At 31.8% G+C, this 19,180-nt stretch overlaps 1 protein-coding gene across 8 annotated transcripts; it reads right to left on the reverse strand.

Annotated features, from left to right (window-relative positions):
• On the reverse strand, window positions 1–14,653 carry LOC105663802 (lumican-like). 8 transcript variants are annotated; one of them, XM_076532335.1, is made up of 4 exons: window positions 14,467–14,653; window positions 14,299–14,371; window positions 1,454–2,655; window positions 1–723 (listed from the first exon to the last, which is right to left on the reverse strand). In XM_076532335.1, exons 3-4 carry the CDS (start codon window positions 2,634–2,636, stop codon window positions 677–679), a joined length of 1,230 nt encoding a protein of 409 aa, XP_076388450.1. In that variant the 5' UTR covers window positions 2,637–2,655; window positions 14,299–14,371; window positions 14,467–14,653; the 3' UTR covers window positions 1–676. The 8 variants fall into 8 exon arrangements, 7 of the variants coding, with proteins under 7 accessions (XP_076388450.1, XP_076388449.1, XP_076388448.1 ...); XM_076532332.1 differs by lacking the exons at window positions 1–723; window positions 1,454–2,655 and adding exons at window positions 7,910–10,165; window positions 13,200–13,387 and having other exon boundaries at window positions 14,488–14,612; XM_076532331.1 differs by lacking the exons at window positions 1–723; window positions 1,454–2,655 and adding exons at window positions 7,910–10,165; window positions 13,200–13,387 and having other exon boundaries at window positions 14,467–14,608.
• Between the last annotated feature and the right edge of the window lie 4,527 nt (window positions 14,654–19,180).

The raw sequence follows: 19,180 nt of genomic DNA on the forward strand, positions 1-19,180 counted from the left end.
ATTTCAAATTAGTCCGCATAATGGGACTTATGCATCATCGTCCAAACTTGCGACTTTTCGCACATACATTATTTTTATTGGAAAAGAATTTGACAATTTAAATTACATCATATAAAATCATTCATGTGTAATATTTACATATGTTTACATATTTAATTACACATTTTAATTATAAGTAGCTATCGCATAAATGCTACATATATGTTCCGGAGAAAACGATAGTGGTTTTCTAGGAAAATAAAAATATAAACTTCATCGTTGCTTTTGGTAATAGACAAATTTTCTATCTCAAATTTTTTTATTTAAAATTTTGGCAATTTGGGCATAAGAAAAGATAAGATATCGAAAATATAGAAATTTGGATGTTCTGAAATTGGAAAATTAGAGAAGTAGGAAACAAAAAAACTAAGGGATCCGTGAAATAATAAACTATACAATTTCTGATTGGGCGCAATCAACCGGAACAGTCAACGATCCGGAACGTGAGCATCGCGCCACAATATAAGGGGCGACAAAACTCCTGTCGCACCAGTATCAGTGTATCCCCTGATGAAGCTAGCTGCAATGCTGGCGAAACGTTGGGAACTCGCTTCCTTTAGGACACGGCTTACACTCGAAAGCCTCAACCGTAATACCTGTATGACGCCGGGCCGTGAAAGCCTCAAGTCTCTTTTAACTATACAATTTGGGCATTTGAAAAAGGAGTTTCAAGTTGCAGAGGTTCTGAAATTGCAAATTTTGGAAATTTGGGAAATTAGTAGTTTGGGAGTTTCACAAATGGAAGAATTTTAAAATTCAGAAATTTATTAAGATCTAAATTTAAGAATTTGAGTTTATGAAAATTTACAAACATTAAAATTTGAAGATTCGAAAATTTTATGATTGAATAATTCAAGAAAGAGAAAGTTACAAGTTTGAAAATGTATAAATCTGAGAATTTGAAAATTTGAAGATTTGGAACGTTTAGGGATGTTTGAGCGTTCGATAGTTGAAGAATACAAAATTAATAATAATAATCTATAATTTATATGATCACTTCAGTAACTAAAATGGTTGCGTCATTATTGATGTTTCTAAAAGATTAACCTAACCAAAACAAAGATAACCTTTCGTCAAAATTACAGCACTTCACGTGTATGATATAGAAAAAGACATCGGCACACTATTTTAAATTCTCGCAAAATACTACAAAGTTGTAAAAGATTCTATATTCAAAATTATCCACGATTATCTCATTTGACGAATTTTAACGTCTTATTTTTTTATCTTGACTATCGCGATATGCACTATAACTAATTTGAACAACGACTCACGATTAGAAAGCGTATATCGTAATGTTCAGGTTAACGTCTACAGATATCATTATTACGTGCTTCACCGATCTCTAGATAAATGGTTACATTTTTCGGTATCGCCGTCAGCACGTTAGGCCCGATGGACAATAGAGGATTACCTTCAAGGTAAAGCCGTTCCAGAGGAAAATTATCTGTATTGAACATATATTCAATGGAAGTAATACCGTTTCCCGATAGGTCTAAGTATCGAAGGTTCTTTAGGTATTGGAACCAATACTCCGGCAAGTATTTCAACTTATTATCGTTCAAATGTAATTCTTCCAACCATTCTTGAGACTTGAATGTATCCGAGTCGATCAGCTGGATCCTGTTTCCACCTAAAGATAACCTTTTCAGTTGTGTCAAATTTTGCAACGAGTTGACTGATAAATACGTTAAGTTGTTGCAAATCATCGACAAGATGGTTACGTTTAGAGATTCCTTTATAGGGACAATATCGAAATGATTATAATCCAAAATAACAGTGTCCAGCGAGGTCAAGTTCGTGAATGTTTCAGGATGCAAGGTTGACAAATTATTCATGGAGAAGTCCAAGTATCGAAGATTAAGCGTTCCGTTGAATGCTTCCTTACTAATAAAATTAAGTTTATTTTCTATTACAGAAAGGTATTCCAAACTGTCTAAACCCGATAAGTCCAAATCATAATTACTGCCAATACTGTAAAGCTCATTACCATCCAACAGTAATTCTACTAGATTGCTTGATTGCTTAAGATAAACGTTTGAGAGCCTATTGTTGTTAGCATTCAAACGTATCAATGTATCGTCCCATTTCTCGAAAGGGATAAAGCGATCAAATCTATTTCCGGAAATGTCTAGATACTTTAAGTTTGGAAACGGATATTTTTTTTCGCTCCATATTTGCTTAATGGTACCAGATTTGTGTCGATTGCTTAAATCCAAATATTCAAGTGTCGGGTACACTTCATGTACGTGTATTTCACTATAGTTAAATCGTGCATATTGATCGCGGAGAATTAGCTGTCTGATGTTCGACACGTTACCAAAAGAGAACATAGCTTCTGGAGGAATCCTGTTTCCTTCGAGATTCAGATATACCAAATTTGGTACACCATCGAAAGCACCAACCGTCATATTAGCGACGTCACTGTATGGAATGCTTAGACATCTCAGTTCAGGGGAATAAATGAAATTTGGCTGTAGTTGGCTAGCAAGTACGTATTTCATGACTAATGTCCGGTTTAAGCAAAAGTCCGGAAAGTCTTCTTGTGCAATTCCGTGCACCAATAGCGATGAAAGAATCGTTGCGACGAGTAACATCGTTGAAACTGCAGTATTCCTGAAAAAAGTATTTGTAATTATTTGTTGACACGATCAGCTATTAAAATAGCATTTCTCTGCTTTAGACGCAGAAAATACTGTTTGGAGACTTTGATTTCGTAAACGACACAGTCAAATTGTATAAACCGAAATACGTGTACCCAGGGTGATTCTTATTTTCGATTTTCAAATTATTTTTGTGGCTAAAAAGGTTGCAGTATACAAAAAATCATGTGTGCAAAGAATTCGATCGAATAACGAGAAAATATGCCCACGGAACTTTAAACATTAATATAATTAAATAAATACTCTTAAATTCAGTTCTTCGATTAATTTCTGAACGATTGATTTTATCAAGAATCGCAGATTTGAGTACGATGTATCCTTTGTGTTTTGCTACTCTTTTTTTGTACGACAAACGATTAAGAAAAAAAAAGATAAATGCAAAATCACCTAGGTAGTGTTTTTGTTAATTTTTCTATACTTTAACCCTTTCGCTACGGCAGGCCCGTCCGCCGAAGTACCGTCATGGAATAGAACACTCATACCCAAAAGTCGTGGCGCGGATGCCGCGTATATGCGGCGCTCGTACCCACATGTCGTCGAGTGGATGCTGCATATATGCGGCGCTCGGCGCGAAAGGGTTAAAAATTAAAGATTGCTTTGATTATTATTTTTTCTCATAGTGGACGAAGCTTTCACTAATCAAATATATACTTTATATTCACGAACCGATTACTTTAAAAGTATTAATCGAAGACTTTTTGAAAAGTCCAAAAATTTCTGTAAGCTATCGTAAAAAGAGATATTACGTACAATAAAGGTTCGAGTGAGAAGCATATCGGTTATTATGTATACTTTTTATTTTCGCTTTTGTTTGTCCACAAATGTTAGTTTCTTGTTAAAGCCTTTTCTGTATCCTAGAACCCTTCATCAATATTTTTCATCATTAATTACGTCCAGTTTATTTATTAAGTCCAAAGTTTTGACAATATTTTCACTTTCGGAGTAATTTGAAAAATCTTTTTATGAAGATTGATCATCTAACATAAATCGTGCAGGGGGTGCTTTAATTCTATTTCAAACAAATTGTCGAATTCTATATTTAAAAATTTTAGCTACTTTGTAAGTTTATGATTGGGCTTATATTTTTTTTTCGATAACTGCGACTTGCGGTTTGGAATATAATTCTTATTTTTCGATTCAAATAGGAAATTTAATTTACAAATTGAGAATGATAAAACTAAAATATAAAACAAACGTACGATAACAAAGATGTGATATAATATTATAGTATAATGAAAATATAATAAAAATATAATACATAGTCCGTGAAAAGAAATCAATATAGCTTATTTATTTGTAAATAAATAAGAGTAAGAGATAACCGAGACAAGAATATCATGTTTTACACTTGGTCTACTTGTCAATCATCTTTTAAAGGTATAAAAACCAAAATTATGTGATAAATGTAGGGATGGCTATAGTTCATATGAAACGGTTTAACAAATAATATTATCGTCCGATTTCTCTCTTCGCGTTCTCTCAAAAAGTCTCTAACATAATGCCCCGTCCTCAGGTTTTCCCGAAGGATTTATTGGGAACGCGTCCTGAAAAACATCATGTGACGAGGAGGTGAAAGTGACCAAGTCCTGCACACATTCGGTCCCAATCATCACCGAAAGTCCCTCATTTACGATGGCTCTAAAGCGACTCTGGCCATCGTCACTATTAATTGTTTACTTGTTCTTAAATATAAAAGCATATCTATATCATTGGGCCTATCATTTAACTCAAATCGAGCTTCTCCGTGATAAGTATTAAGTCAAAGAGTCACATTTTTCCTCAGCAACTATCATTCTTACTTTCGTCCACGCCCATCACGAAAGTAACGTTAAAAATTTCGTAGAGAATGAAGTAAAAATACGTTTTCTGATGCAGCGTAAGACTTTTATTAGGAGAAATAATAAGAAGAAACGCTAAAATAAGTATATAACGTTTTAAGTACCGTTAAATACAATTGCTACACGTGTAAGTAACAAGTTACAAAAATTGTTCATCGATTAAAAATATTAAATAATAAATGCAAATAAGAATTTGATATTTATCAATTCATACCAAAGCTGTATAAAAATAGCAGTGCAATTTTTCAAAGTATCAGTAGTTGAATTCCTGCTAGGTATATCAAAAAATGAAATTTATCGAACATTATCGACGGCAATTGAAGATATGCCAGATATACTACTTACGTACTTAATTAACTTTTTTCTAATTCGACCTTTACTCATAATCAGATTAAGAAAGTGTCTTTTGACATTCATTTTGATAACATTTCGATAGGTATTAATTTTAACTATTATCACTATTCACACTTTTTTATCGAAAGTTTTATGCTTTATCCAAATTAAAAAAGTAATATTAGATACACTGTTTAAGAAATGGAGGTGACGGTCTAACGATAAAGAAACAAACTAATGTTAGCACTCTATGAGCTTCTGATAGTCATGTAACTTTTGCTTAAATACATTTTCTACTATGAATGATGTACCACTTATTTTTAATCGTAATCTTTCTCTGTACTTATATTATCGTTTTACTTCTGACACGCATGACATATCGACATTCTAACGCTCTTGAACGAATTATAACAATTTATAGGAAACTAAGAAATTGAGTGCAGTAAAACTCGGTACCCACGGATGCAAAACACCCCGTTTTTCTATACTATGCGGTTGATAGCGGTGTATAGTAGCGAAAATACTTCCAAGTCCAATCTGTCTAGGTTCACATAATTCTATTAATTTGGCAGGTTTCGCGACACTGCAGATAGAATCCACATTTGTAGAACTTTCTTTTATATACATGTAGAAGTTATAGATATATGTAATACTAAAAGCTTTAAATCGATAAATTTATACAATTTCTTTAAACTTTACACTTTCTATGGCTATGAATTTGTAAAATTTCCTTAAACTTCACAAATTTATGATGCAAAAAAAATGATTAAAAATATATCATAAAATCTTTGATTATATTGATAGTATGGCGAGCTTATGAACGAACAGAATTATATAACAAAATTATGTATCATTAATTAATTAGAACTTTAACAAATGTATTTCCACATTCGATTGTGTCACTGTGAAACGTGTTTAAAGATGCGATGTACTTTTATGGTAATGTGTAATTATATCTATCTAAAAGTAACACATTTTACTATTATATTTTAATTAATTTAAACGTTTAAAATACGCATAAATGTTGTTACTAACGAAATTCCCACTCAATCGATCATCACTGAGACTCATTTTAGCAGTAAGATATTTACATCAGCCTTCTTGTGTTTTGTTTTATTACGTGTAAATTATGATTTTAAGAAAAATGCTGCTGACCCTTACCTCAAAATTTCTACATAATATTCTATAATTTTTTGCATGTGAAGTAATATTTGATTGAAGTATATCAGTTATTTGAAGTTGTTGGGATGTGTTATTCTTCATGTGTAGCATATGAATTTTGATGTTACAGATACAGTTACATTTACTTCGGTATATTACAAATACAAATGTGGGTTTAAAACTATATTATAATAAGAGTATTAACGAAATTAAACTATTACATTTTATTAGCTTACCTCATCGATCTCATTCTGTCCAGATACACTAATGGACTAATTTTCCTTAGAACGCTGATTAAAATTATCGACGGGCTATTTGTATTTCTGGTTATATACGAATTTATATCTCTCGAGTAGCGATAAATAGAACTAGATACTAATAAATTCGAGATACTGATTTCGTGGTGATATGATTGTAAACGTATATTTTAGCAAGTTGCCATGAAAAATATTTATTAAGATATTAATGAGTGGGGACAACTGGGCCTCGAGATATCATGTACATCGCACACCGAGAAATGAAACGTAATCATAGTTCGGATATATACATGAAACAATACTTATATGCATAAGTATAAAACGCTTTTAGTTTTGATTTTTTCTTTTTAATTTTAGCAATAGATTTTGCGCATTTTTCTCATTAAAACGAGATCAAACATTATACAGTTTGGACTATACAGTAATATCGCTCATATAATCCTTTAGGTTAGAATTGAAATGGGACAATACCATTGTCTGGGAAAATACCAGAAGTACCAGAATCGTAATTCAAATCCCGCAGCTGTTTTCATTGTTTACTGAAAAAGACAGAGAGTAAAGAAGGCAAGCGGAAACGGAGTCGAAAGATTAAAATCACAGGGTATCAGATGTTATACTAAAAACAATATTTAAACATTTTTGTACCTAACATTTCTGACTGAAAATGTTTTTAACATAGTGACGTTATTATGACGAAAATGATATCAAACATAAATTTGGACCACTCGTTCTTATTAATACTTTATGAGCGTACAACTCATGTCAGACCGCTAATCATTTTAAATTAATTAGTAGATAAGTATGTGACTTTTAAACTGAAAGTCATAAAAGTAAAAACGTATGACAATATAACCAACTGTCTACATTTTACTATTTATGTAAGTAAATTATACGCTAAATATTAAATAAGTAAATATTACCCGATTTATATCATGTCTAATATCATGTTAATCAGAAAAGTCTCACAAATACAATAAAATGGCTTTCGGTTAAAAAAAAGTAAAATTATCGATAGAACTAACGCAAATAACTGTTGAAATGCGACAAATCTGGGACATATTTTTACCACGACTGAATTTCGTGATGAAATCTGGACATCTGAAAAATCAAAAATACAAAAGTTTTTCCATCTCAAATATTCAGATTAACAAATCCAAACGCGATTTTTCAAGTTTCGTTGATAATAACAGGGCTGTAATTAACTACGTACACTTTTACTTTTAATATAATTAAAATATTAATTATAGCATAAAATATAATAAAAAATATGATATAAAAATGTTTCATTATACGCCCAAGCTTGCTATTGTATAATTCTCTTTTCATCATCAACTTACTTCAACCCACAAGAATAGATTAATATCGGATCAAAGAATAAGTTTCTGCACTCATGGTCGTTATGATCGCTATCGCTACAATTTAAAAAGAAATCACGTAAGCTATAACTGTTGACCCTTATGTAATGCCTCTATATCTAAACACAGGCATTAGCATCGCTCGTGAAACAAAAGAGTGCTTTTTACCTCTTGAAACGACTCGTATTTACCTACATATACATATTTTAAGGGATATGTGGGATCATGTGACGTGTGGTTAAAAAGTAAAATCTGCCTAATAATAGCTTGCAATAAGTACGTTTATTGAATTAAATGTACGTATGGTTAAGATTACAATTAATAATTATTAACGAGAAAATTAAAAATATATATTTAGACATTACAAATACTGTGAATAATAGTTGACTAACGTCTAAGGACTAAGGTATGATAGGAGAATTCAAGTTGTTCGTTTAAAATGCAAATCGCGATTCTTTAATTAAATCTCCGGGTAATAAAAGAATTTCTGTATGCAAGAAAATAATATTATACTAAGACGTCTCTCGCTATATTAGAACGCTGAGTTGAAAAATGCTAGGTTTAGTACGGTTCGCTACTATACCGCAAAATAGTGAGAATAATTTGGTATTTAATACTTGTATACATGCAATATTCGAGAAATAATAAGCTGTAACAAAAATTAATACGATTTTAGATTATTAAAGCATACTTAATAGGACAGAAAATATACTTTGATTTATTGTTAATTATTCATTTATAATTTAATTCGTCAAATCGTAGATTTAATAATTTCAATATTCGTGAATTATAGGAAGTTTTAAATTCTTTAATATAACGCTAATTAATAAAAAAATATACATAATACAATATATAAAAAAATATACACAAATCTGATAAACATTTGCAGAAAAAAGTCAGCAATGAGTATCACTGCGGTTTTTATGTGAAGTTGTTGCATTTTTATTTATTGTTAATAAATGATTATACAATATATGTGATTATAGTTACTGCGTCGCTACATTCCAAACATTGCTGTAATAATCTGAAAATGGGGAACTATAGTCGACATATTAATAGTAATGCCTTTGTGATATATGCTAACATGTTGAATAATAATACAGTTTATCCGTTTCGATCAGCTATCCTACATCTCCCCTAACTAATAGTAGCGTCGAAGTTTAGTCTTTTAATCGTATTCAATTAACCAATGATTATGGTTTGAATATATGCAGACATTGTCTGGATTATTCCCGCCAAAATTCAAATAAATCGTCAGATCTTTTGGTAACATTGCCAACGAGTCCTTCTTAATGTTTTCAAGAGGATTGCCACCCAAATGAAGCTTTTGTAAACGAACGTAATTAGAATCGAACACGTCATCCAAAGTTGTAAACTTATTTCTGGATAAGTCCAAGTATCGAAGATCTCGCGTGCGTTCACGCTCCAAATGGGGCAAATAACTTAAATCATTATCGTTCAGGTACAGTTTTTCTAACATTCGTAGAGAGTAAAATACATCCGTGTCGATACGCGAAATTTTATTTCTAGCTAATGAAAGCGTTTTTAAATATGGCACATTGGAGAATGAGCTTGCCGTTAAATTCGCTAAATTGTTGCAATTCAACCAAAGAGCTGTTATATTCAACGGTGTCGTGAACGGAATCGTTTCAAGTTCATTGCCATTCAATACAAGAACTTTTAAAGAGGTCAAGAGCGCAAATGTTTCAGAGTCCAAGACAGTTGATGACAACTGATTATAGGAGAGGTCCAGATATCGAAGTTTAACCGTCTCATTAAATACTAGTTTGTCAATCCAGGTAATACTATTGTTCGCTACAGAAAGATGTTTCAGATTGTTCAGACCCGTAAGGTCAAGATTATTTTCCCGATGAAAATCATATGCTATATTTCGAATGTTGTTATTATTCATTGCCAGCGTCTCTAGATTCTTCAATGTACTGAGGGAGATGTCGGAAATTTCATTATTATCAAGTTGTAAATACTTAAGTGTGTTCGCCCATGTTCCTGTGAACGTAAACGATGAGAATCTGTTGTATGAAATATCCAGATGTTTTAACTTTGGAAAAGAATTCTCATCGTAGTTCGTTATGCTGATGATCTCATTGTTCCTTAAATTCAAGTATCGAAGCTCTGGATATGTCAAGTTTATTGGCACTACTAAATCGTAATAATTTTCTCTCTGATTACTGAGAATCAATGCTTTGAGGTTCGCAATGCTGCCGAAAGAGAATAAATTAGAAAGGGAAATGTAATTCCCTTCAAGATTCAAATAAGTCAAATTTGGCACTCCGTCAAATGCACCGTTTTCCATATATCTGATATTGCCAGATGTAATGTTTATGCATCTAATACTGCCAGATGTAATGAATTTTCGTGTCAGTATGTTACCGGAAATCCTCATTGTGAAGGTCTCGTTGTTACAGATTGCTGAATACTCGATATATGCTGCACCATACGCGATTAGCGATGAAAGAATTATTACTGTTGTCGTGAGTGTCATCTTCGCGGTTGTAATGCTACAAAAGAAGAAAATACATTTAGTTACTGATTAAGAAATCTACCTTCTGAAAGGGTAGGAATTTCTGTGAAGATTTGCTTGTTAATTATTATTACTAAATAATAACGAGGTTCTGACGTAAGCATCAAATGGTTAGTTTTGGTTCTCTTACAAGAAGGCGTCGGATGTCTGGAACTGTCTCATTTTTATCAATGATCGAACCATTTACGACTTCCTGCACGTAAACGTCAACATCACACCATTGGCATCATTCTTTTCTTATAGGCCCGATTCATAACAACTATACCGAACTTCATTCACTCTTTCAGCATCATCGCCTTCCCCACTACGTGGCCAGATTCATAATGAACATCGTACCCATTTATAAATCGTTCAAAGACAAAATAGCGACAGCTGATTGACTCCAACGATTCTCCAAAATGCATTGACACTAACATGCTTGTAAACTAATTACTCATAATTTTGATATTTTTAGTAAGGAGAGTATAGGATCTCTATTTTATTGCTTTAAATGAGTTTTTCGATGTTGACTGAATTCGTTTTACTGTGTATCAATATACCAATCATTAATTTAGATATTCAGTACCATTAATCGACTTTAAAAATATATGTGGGATTGGTTTATTCGGTGTTCGTCGAATACGATCGGGCGCGAACGGGTGAGCGGGAAACGTGGACGATTGGCGCCAAGATAATTCGGCGGTATTGCATGTTGGCGCGAAAATTAGTGAGGGAACGAAGAATTAGACTGCATTTGTTTTCTTTTACGCGGGAACCCAGGGAGAACGCGGAAAACCGCGTAACGTCGGGGTCAGTCTCGTTGTAACGTTGAAAGTAGGAAGTCGTCCGAAAAGTTGTATGAGTGTCCGTATTTGATTCTTATATTTTGTTGATTATTATACTCTTGTTAAATTATTAAAATTATTATTCTGTTATTATTAGTCCCGAAAAAAACTAGTAATCCGTCAACCTCGATTATTTCCGATCCTACATATATGATTCTCAATTTAGTATGCAATATTGTTTAAAGGTGTTAATATATTTTATACTAGTTAGTCTATTTAAATTTGGCAAATTTTTCCAAAGCTAAAGCAAATGTCGCAGAAATCGAACGACTAAAAAGCAAGTATTTGTATTTTTCGTTATACAACGTAAAATTGTAATTAAATACATGTATGGGAAAAGATAAAATTTCTACTTTTCAGATAAAATAATAAGAATTTACATGTATGAAAGAAAAAGTGAAAAAGCTGAATTAATCAAATAAACTAATTATACTAATTAAAATCTTGTATCCCTGTAATTAAGTAATATTCGTGGTTGTAGTGGTTTTTTATTATTGTTTCACATATTAAATATGTGTTGATTTTTTTATTTTTACCATTTAATAAAAGAATTAACATCGCAATACTTTGTGTAATGGAAATATTTTATTTCTAACGAATTCATTTGACCAATTACAACGGATATCATCTGCTGAATTGATTTTGACACATGTGATTTTTCACTGACAACTTGCACGAGTCTGTTTTAAATCTTCTTATTTTTCCACAATTATCCTTTTGCAAGCAATCTTTTTGCTTTTTCTTTTTCTTCGATATTCTAAAAAATTCTGGTATAATACAAAGGAAGTGATTAAAAGCATACTAGAAAATTGAAGGTTATGTTGATATTATGTCAAGTTAAAGAACAAACAGAATTGTATTTCTGTATAGTTATTATTAACATAAATGCATACAGTATAGAACCTACTTCAACTCAATAAATATTTATAATACAATTAATTTAATAAGGTTGATTCGTTTAATAATTGAATTTCGCGAAACCGCGTTTATGTCCATTCTTATGTAAATAGTGTTATGTATCACATATTTGTAGAATACAGTACATAATTTCAATATTTGAACAAAATTAACAAGAAGTAAGAATAATTTAGATTCACTGTTATTTAATAAGTCTGCTACAACACTACTATTTGAAAAATCATGTAACAGTAATCAATTGGAACTGTAACAAACGCTCTCTCTCGCTTGGTTAATTATTAATGAAACGAGTTCGCGTTGAATCTTCAAGTTTTGTGTAATAATTTTTCTGCGTAGCAGAAATATTGAGTTGTACTAACTTATAATTATGTGTGTGTAGAGGTCATGCATTTTTAATTTAAGCATTAAGACTTTGTTATTAACAAAATATTTGTGTGGACTCGGGACATTTACCGTAATTAAAGATTTTTAAATTTGATTTTTAAAAATAGATCTCTAAGTAAGTACTTGACAAAGTTACATGTAATTACTCATCCATATCTATCGTACTCGCGAGAGTTCAAAGTTCAATGATAGCAGAGAAAGGAGCTTATTATGCCCTTAACCTTTCGCATATTTTATTCAGAAAGTAACAGACTTTCTTTTGTTTTCTTTTTTACTTCATGAGTTTCATTTTTATGAAGTTTGTAAATAGAATTCTAATTATGATTGCTCGAAGAATGACTTTATGTTTGTATTTTCTATGTACAGTGTTTTATCGCTTAATGAGTGATGAGTAGGCATTACAACTGAGATAACGGTATCTGTCAACGAAATATTCACTTATAATTAGTTGCGTGATAATCTGAAATTGAACAAATACCGTGAACATATTTGTTATTCATATGGGCTTTTATTCACTTGACATAAGAAATCTTATCGTTATCATTGAACGCATCATTAACACGTTCGCTGCCAAGCTCTTCATATCTGATTTATCGTTCAGGTTATTTCATATTTCGACTAATGAATGAAAAATCAAAATCAACCATCACATGTAGTTATAAATTGTTGCAAATATAACAATTAAACAAACTTATGTGCTTTGTTCTATACTGCATTTTGTGCAATGCCTCAATCTTTTAGTAATAATATTTTGTTACAGAATTAAATTTGTTATAAACATATATTTTCAGTGCATTAAATAAATATGTTTGAGTGTGCCACCGATGGTACACGTGTCACTGAACGTTTTAACCAGTTTATTATATAATTGAATTAAAGTATTACCAAATCTAGATAAATGTTGATAGCCGTATACGTAATTAATATGGTGCCATGAAGCTTTATATTGGCATATATCATCCAACAGAAAGCAATATTATACTGGTATTGTAATTTTATGTTACGTTATTAGGTTATAATTACTGCATTGTTATTACGGTATATTTATTCCCCATCATAGTTTTTTTTTGCACCTAAAAGGGAAGACGAATTTTATCAGACTTTAAGACGAAGCAAAGTATAATGAAGATAATTATGTGATTATACAAATTGTACAAAATAAGTGAGCCAAATTCTATTTCAATAATCTTAACCTGTGTTACCAATATCATAATTCTGATCTCTTTTGATTTCCAAGAAACTTTTAAGAATATATTTATCACTGTGGTTGGAGTTAATCGTTCAATCTCGAAATAAAACTTTGATTGAGTCTGATGGAAATGATATTAAGAAAGTAATATAACCTTTATCAAGATAAAAATATTAATGATATATGCGTTAACCTGAAGTCGTATTTATTAAATATTTTTGTAAGATAGCACTTATTACATATTCAGCTATTTTTGTATTTTTCTTATATGAATCAATGGAAACTCAAAACCTGTATTTAAAACGCAAGAAAAAATGGACGTATAAATGCGTCAAAATAACGCAGCGTTAATAAAATTAGTAATCATTAGTAATTATATGCCGTAACGCTTCATATTAATAAAAAATGAATAATAAAAAAAAAATTAAGTAAAATTTCTAATACAACGATACAAAATTAATTAGAAACAAATATATTATTTTCCGTATAACTGATCGAGTAATCATAAATTTTTCTCAAGTATTCCTGTATTTTTTGTAATAAATCATTCACTCTTTTTTATGAATTTAACACGATTAAATTGTTCTGCATGAAAGTCAAAAGAAATTTATCCATCACAAATATAACACTTTCGAACATGTGCTGTATCCTCTTCGCGTCATTATTGTTTTCATTCACACTTAAATTATTTCTGAGACAAGCTGACGATTTGAGATGTCGTAAAGATCGGACTTAAATTTACGTCCTCACGATATGATAGTTATAAATAAAGAGATAAGTGACTACTTGGCTTACTTTCTTATTGCCGCTTTCTTTCAAATACGTTGTAATGCGTATTATGTATCTTCTTCACAACGATGGCTAACCACTAAACAGAAAAACGCTTCGTCAAAGAGTGGATATAACAAGGGGTGACGCACTGACAAAGAAACTATTTGTAGAAATAGATGGTATTATACATACAGCTAATTTAAATACTCATACCAAGAGAAACTGAGGATGATTTCAGCGATACGTTATACAGTAAAGACTGGATAACTACGACAAACGATGGACTGCAGAACTGCAACATTACTATCCCCACCACTTAGGGGGTTCTTCCTTGAATCTTGACACTTGACGAGAGAGCAACGTATGCAATGTAATCCGAACCGACGCGACGCGACGAATCGATGTGACAACACTAATGCAACAGTAAAACTTTTTTATTTTTTGGTTTTGCTAAATATTCCTTTTACCAATGTAATTGCGAGATTCTCCTGATCAAAATAAAACCAAACACGGCATAATATGAACAACATTTGTTTATGTAGTAATATTGTTTGCTTTTCGGAGTGTATTGAGGTGCGATTTTGTATGGAACCAAAAGAGCATTACTCGTCGGACTTTACTAAAAATTTAGTTTTAAATAACCTCTCTCGTTCGCTCTCTGTTCTCTCCTACGTTTAGCGTTCGGCGCGAGCCAAATGTAAACAAAGAATCGACACCTCCACTCGATAACTGCAACAAAATCGGGACCCCAGCGTTGCATTGCGTTATTTTCTTGTAATAAATAGTTCATCATTTCTTTATACGTTATTTGTAATAATTGTTTCGAAAAAAATTTGCGTTAAATAGATTTCTAATTATTTTAAATTAATTTAAAATCATTATGTTCAATTAAATTAAAGTAACAGTACCGAACATTAAGCCCTTGAACTACGATTTGTTCGGTAAATGCATCAGACATAACTATTTATTGCTACGATCTTAAAATGAATGGAGAAAGATAAAATATCATGCATATTTGTATTCAACGATCTTGCCAATTATAATGAATATGCTAGTTATAATTAGACTTTAGCTTAAAACTTCAAGTTTCATTCTTTAAATTGTCAGATATTTCTACAAAACTTTAACACATTCCAACACACTTCGTCCTTAAAAATAAAACATCTACATATATATGATCCAGTCTTTTTCCAAACTTTCCCTCATCGTAACATAAACCAGGCAACCTTTCGATCTCAGGGTCCTCCCTACCATAAATTACCTCCTTCCTAAGTCCCAAACTTTCTCCTTTTGTTTTACACTTCCACCACCCTCACAGTAACCAACCTAAATCCCAGCACCCCCTCACCCTACACAGTTTTCTTCCTGTTTAAATTTTTCCTTCGAGCTCTCACCCTCAGCGACGATCAGAATTAGTTCGCACTTCAACCAGTCGACTTCGCTTCAAAAATCAATAAAGAGAATGTTTTTTAAAGAAAACTCTATTTAATTTGGAAAATTGCCACCCTTCGGGTTCACGACAAAATTTATTTTTCATCATGTAAGAAAATGATGACACGCTTGGATGCAAATGTGTAACGTCCCTAGAACCTAAGTTTAGTTAGTTACAAGCGCTAAAAGGTAAAGAGCGGTTTTACCTCTAAACGACTCGATTTCGCGAATATAGATTGTGGGATTCGTGTGGTGTGCGGTTAAGGATTGAAATCCACAGGTCAAAATCTTTCAACAATTAGATTTATTCAATAAACGATAAGAAATGAAACTAACAAACAACAATAACAACAAAATAAAGAAAGTATATAAATTATAAATGATTGATTAGTATAAAGAACTAAATAGATCTTGAAATAATAATAATGATAGAAATAATAGAAATTGATAAATTAAACAGTATGTAATATGAGACTCGCTGGTCAGTACTTTATGTTGGACCGTATCTAATTTAACTTCGTATTTGTAATATTAACTAGGTTTGATATTCCTTATATATATCTGATTTTCGTGTTCGAAGGTATCGCAGTGACAAAGTTTATCTCAATTTGTACGATTAATTTGTATAAATATTCTTTGACGAAATTAATTAATATTAGCGCTTTATAATCTACCGCTGCGAGGAATTCGACCTAAGTGAGATTCTCTAAACGCACCTAAATACGCTTTCGCAAAAATTAGACAGATTTATCTATTATCTAACGCGGTGTAATCGATTACGGAAATGACGCTAAGTGAGAACAGTATTCTTGTATTAATTCAAATGACCAAAATTTATCTGAATCTAATTGAATTTTATTCGGAACAATTACTCTTATGATTTGACTCGACAACTAATTGTTCATGACCCTTTTTGTCAGAGCGCATACTGACACCTAAAACCAGATCGCTTAATTGGGGAGCCCGTTGTTCACTAGCTGCTAAACAACCCAACGATCCAGAGTCAGGTGAGCAATATACGTCCAACAGGGTAGCAAATTAAAGTGACTCTACTTGTAAGTCGTGATTACTTAACTGCCACCCAAAAAACACGGGCTTCAAAGACCAAGCCGCTCAAATGGGGAGCCTGCGTTAGCTAGCTACGATACTACCCAGAGCGAGCTTCGAGAATCTGAAGGCAAGTTAGTGACTCGACAGAAAATTAAGTATGAGTAGCTGAGAACACTCGTTTTGATGTCTTAGCCTTTCTTGGGGCTAAGCATAGCACTCTCCTAACGGAGTTTCGGATACAAGACCGCTTGAACGGGGAGCCCGCTGTTCGCTAGCTGCTAAAACAACCCAGCGATCAAGTATCCAAATGGCATATGCCCGCTTGCCAATCGAGAACTTAGAATCTATTTGGTTCGTACAGCGAAAATTGTTCCGAGTATACTTATTACTGAGACGTGTGAATAGCTCGATTTCGAAAACTGTTCTGATTTTAGACGGGTTTCGCTCGCCCTTTTATACTCGCAAGTTCGCCGAATTTCCCTAATTTCTGTGACGTCAGAATAACTAAATTTTCATATAATTTCGTTATTATACATTAATTATAAAATTGAACGGTTTAATTATATTTTAAATGTCGCTCTTTAATTTCTGGCTAACAATTTGATATTAAGATGGTACTCTAATGGTGTTTTAACGAAAAATACATTTTCTGTTCTTCTCTATCAGAGGCGAGTCTATTTCGATTTACAGCTTTCTAGTTCAAGGAAATAATTTTGGTTCCGGCCATGAGTAGTTTAACACTGGTTGATTTTACGTATATAGATTGATTTAATTAATTAATTAATTTAATGTCCAAAAATGCCGAAAATAGAAATAGTATCGCTATCCTTTTCTAGGATTAGCGCTGATCTCAAGGATTTCGGGCGAGTATCGCGGCACGTAGGCACATCATAGCGTAACGGAATTTTCTCGTACAAACTATTTATTAGAAAATAAAATAAAATAATACATAATTTTGTTTTAATGATTCAAACTTAATGTTCAATTATTTTCGCGGAAAATATTACCTACTCCAAATCAAAATTATAAGATAATTAATGTAAATGATAATATATATATATTATGATTACCGACTGTCGAATTTGATAGATCGATAATCGATATCTGACATACTGTCGGTAATTGGCAACTACAGTCGATAATTGATTATTCTAGTCAGTGGGTCCAAGATTGTCGTGATGTTGAACCAAAAAAAATTCTTCCCGGGGACGTTACAAATGCTCCAATATATACATATGTATATAATTCAATATAACGCAAGTGGTTAAACATACTGACCTTTGATAACAGTAATTTCTATGTTATCTTCAGCAAATATGTTATCTCCTGACCCCTGGTCAACCTAACTACAGTGTAGATGAAATGTCGGGAATGTTTCCTTTTTTTATATTTATTATACTATAATTAGATAGCAAACGCAAGAAACGACAAAATGTGCGTTTAAAACGTTAATATAAGTGAATATGGCTGAAACATGTGGGATACATGTAACAGATATCATAAGGTTATCGGCTACCGGCAGTGAGAGCTTTTCCTATCGACGGTCAAAAAAGAGCGATCGTTTGAAATTCATTGCTTAAAAATTGTAATTGTTTGTTGTTTACAATTCACTAGCCATACGGATGTGTTATTTAACTAGTATAGTGAGCAATGACGATTATTATCGATTACAAGCATGCAATAATCGCGTGTTTGAGTGTTGACCATCCCCAACACTTAATGTCCGTCTACTTTTCTACTACGGGTGTATTACTTTTTCCCTTTGACCAAGTTAATTTTACCAAGTTTATCTTTAAAACTGTGTACAAATATGAATTGATTTATGAATCATTCCCAATGTGACTGCGTATATAACCGAACCAATGCTACTCGTATTTTTCTCTACTCAAATAAATTATGTATCTAAACAAACGGAAAACCAGGCTCAAAGATTTTTCGTAATAAATTTCAGCACGTAAAATTGTATTTCGTCAATATTCGTTAAATTATTTATTGATAGTCCATATGTTTCTGCGTTACTTTAAATCCTCAACATGTTACAATATTACATACAATTGTTGCAAGAAGAAACAATACATTTTATTTTATAGTTAGTATATTTGAATTAAACTGTTATAGTCTATGCTATGGTCGCTATTTCAGTCAATAATCATTTTCAATGATCAATTTTTCATTTGATAAAAAAAATAATTATAAAATTATTTTTTCTTACATAAATAATTCTAATAATACTAATATTATACACTTACATATAATTCTATTGCTACAACATATCAAAATGTTATAGTAAAATGTTATTTCTTTGAATACAAAATAAAAAAAATTATATTTATTTTCGCATGGGTGTCATACCCAAGTCATACTTAAACAAGTTAATGATTATTTTTCTATTTCTTTAATTTCTTTATTTTAATTCGCCTGTTAT

Source organism: Megachile rotundata, chromosome 6 (genome assembly GCF_050947335.1).
Source record: "Megachile rotundata isolate GNS110a chromosome 6, iyMegRotu1, whole genome shotgun sequence".
Lineage (NCBI taxonomy): Eukaryota > Metazoa > Arthropoda > Insecta > Hymenoptera > Megachilidae > Megachile > Megachile rotundata.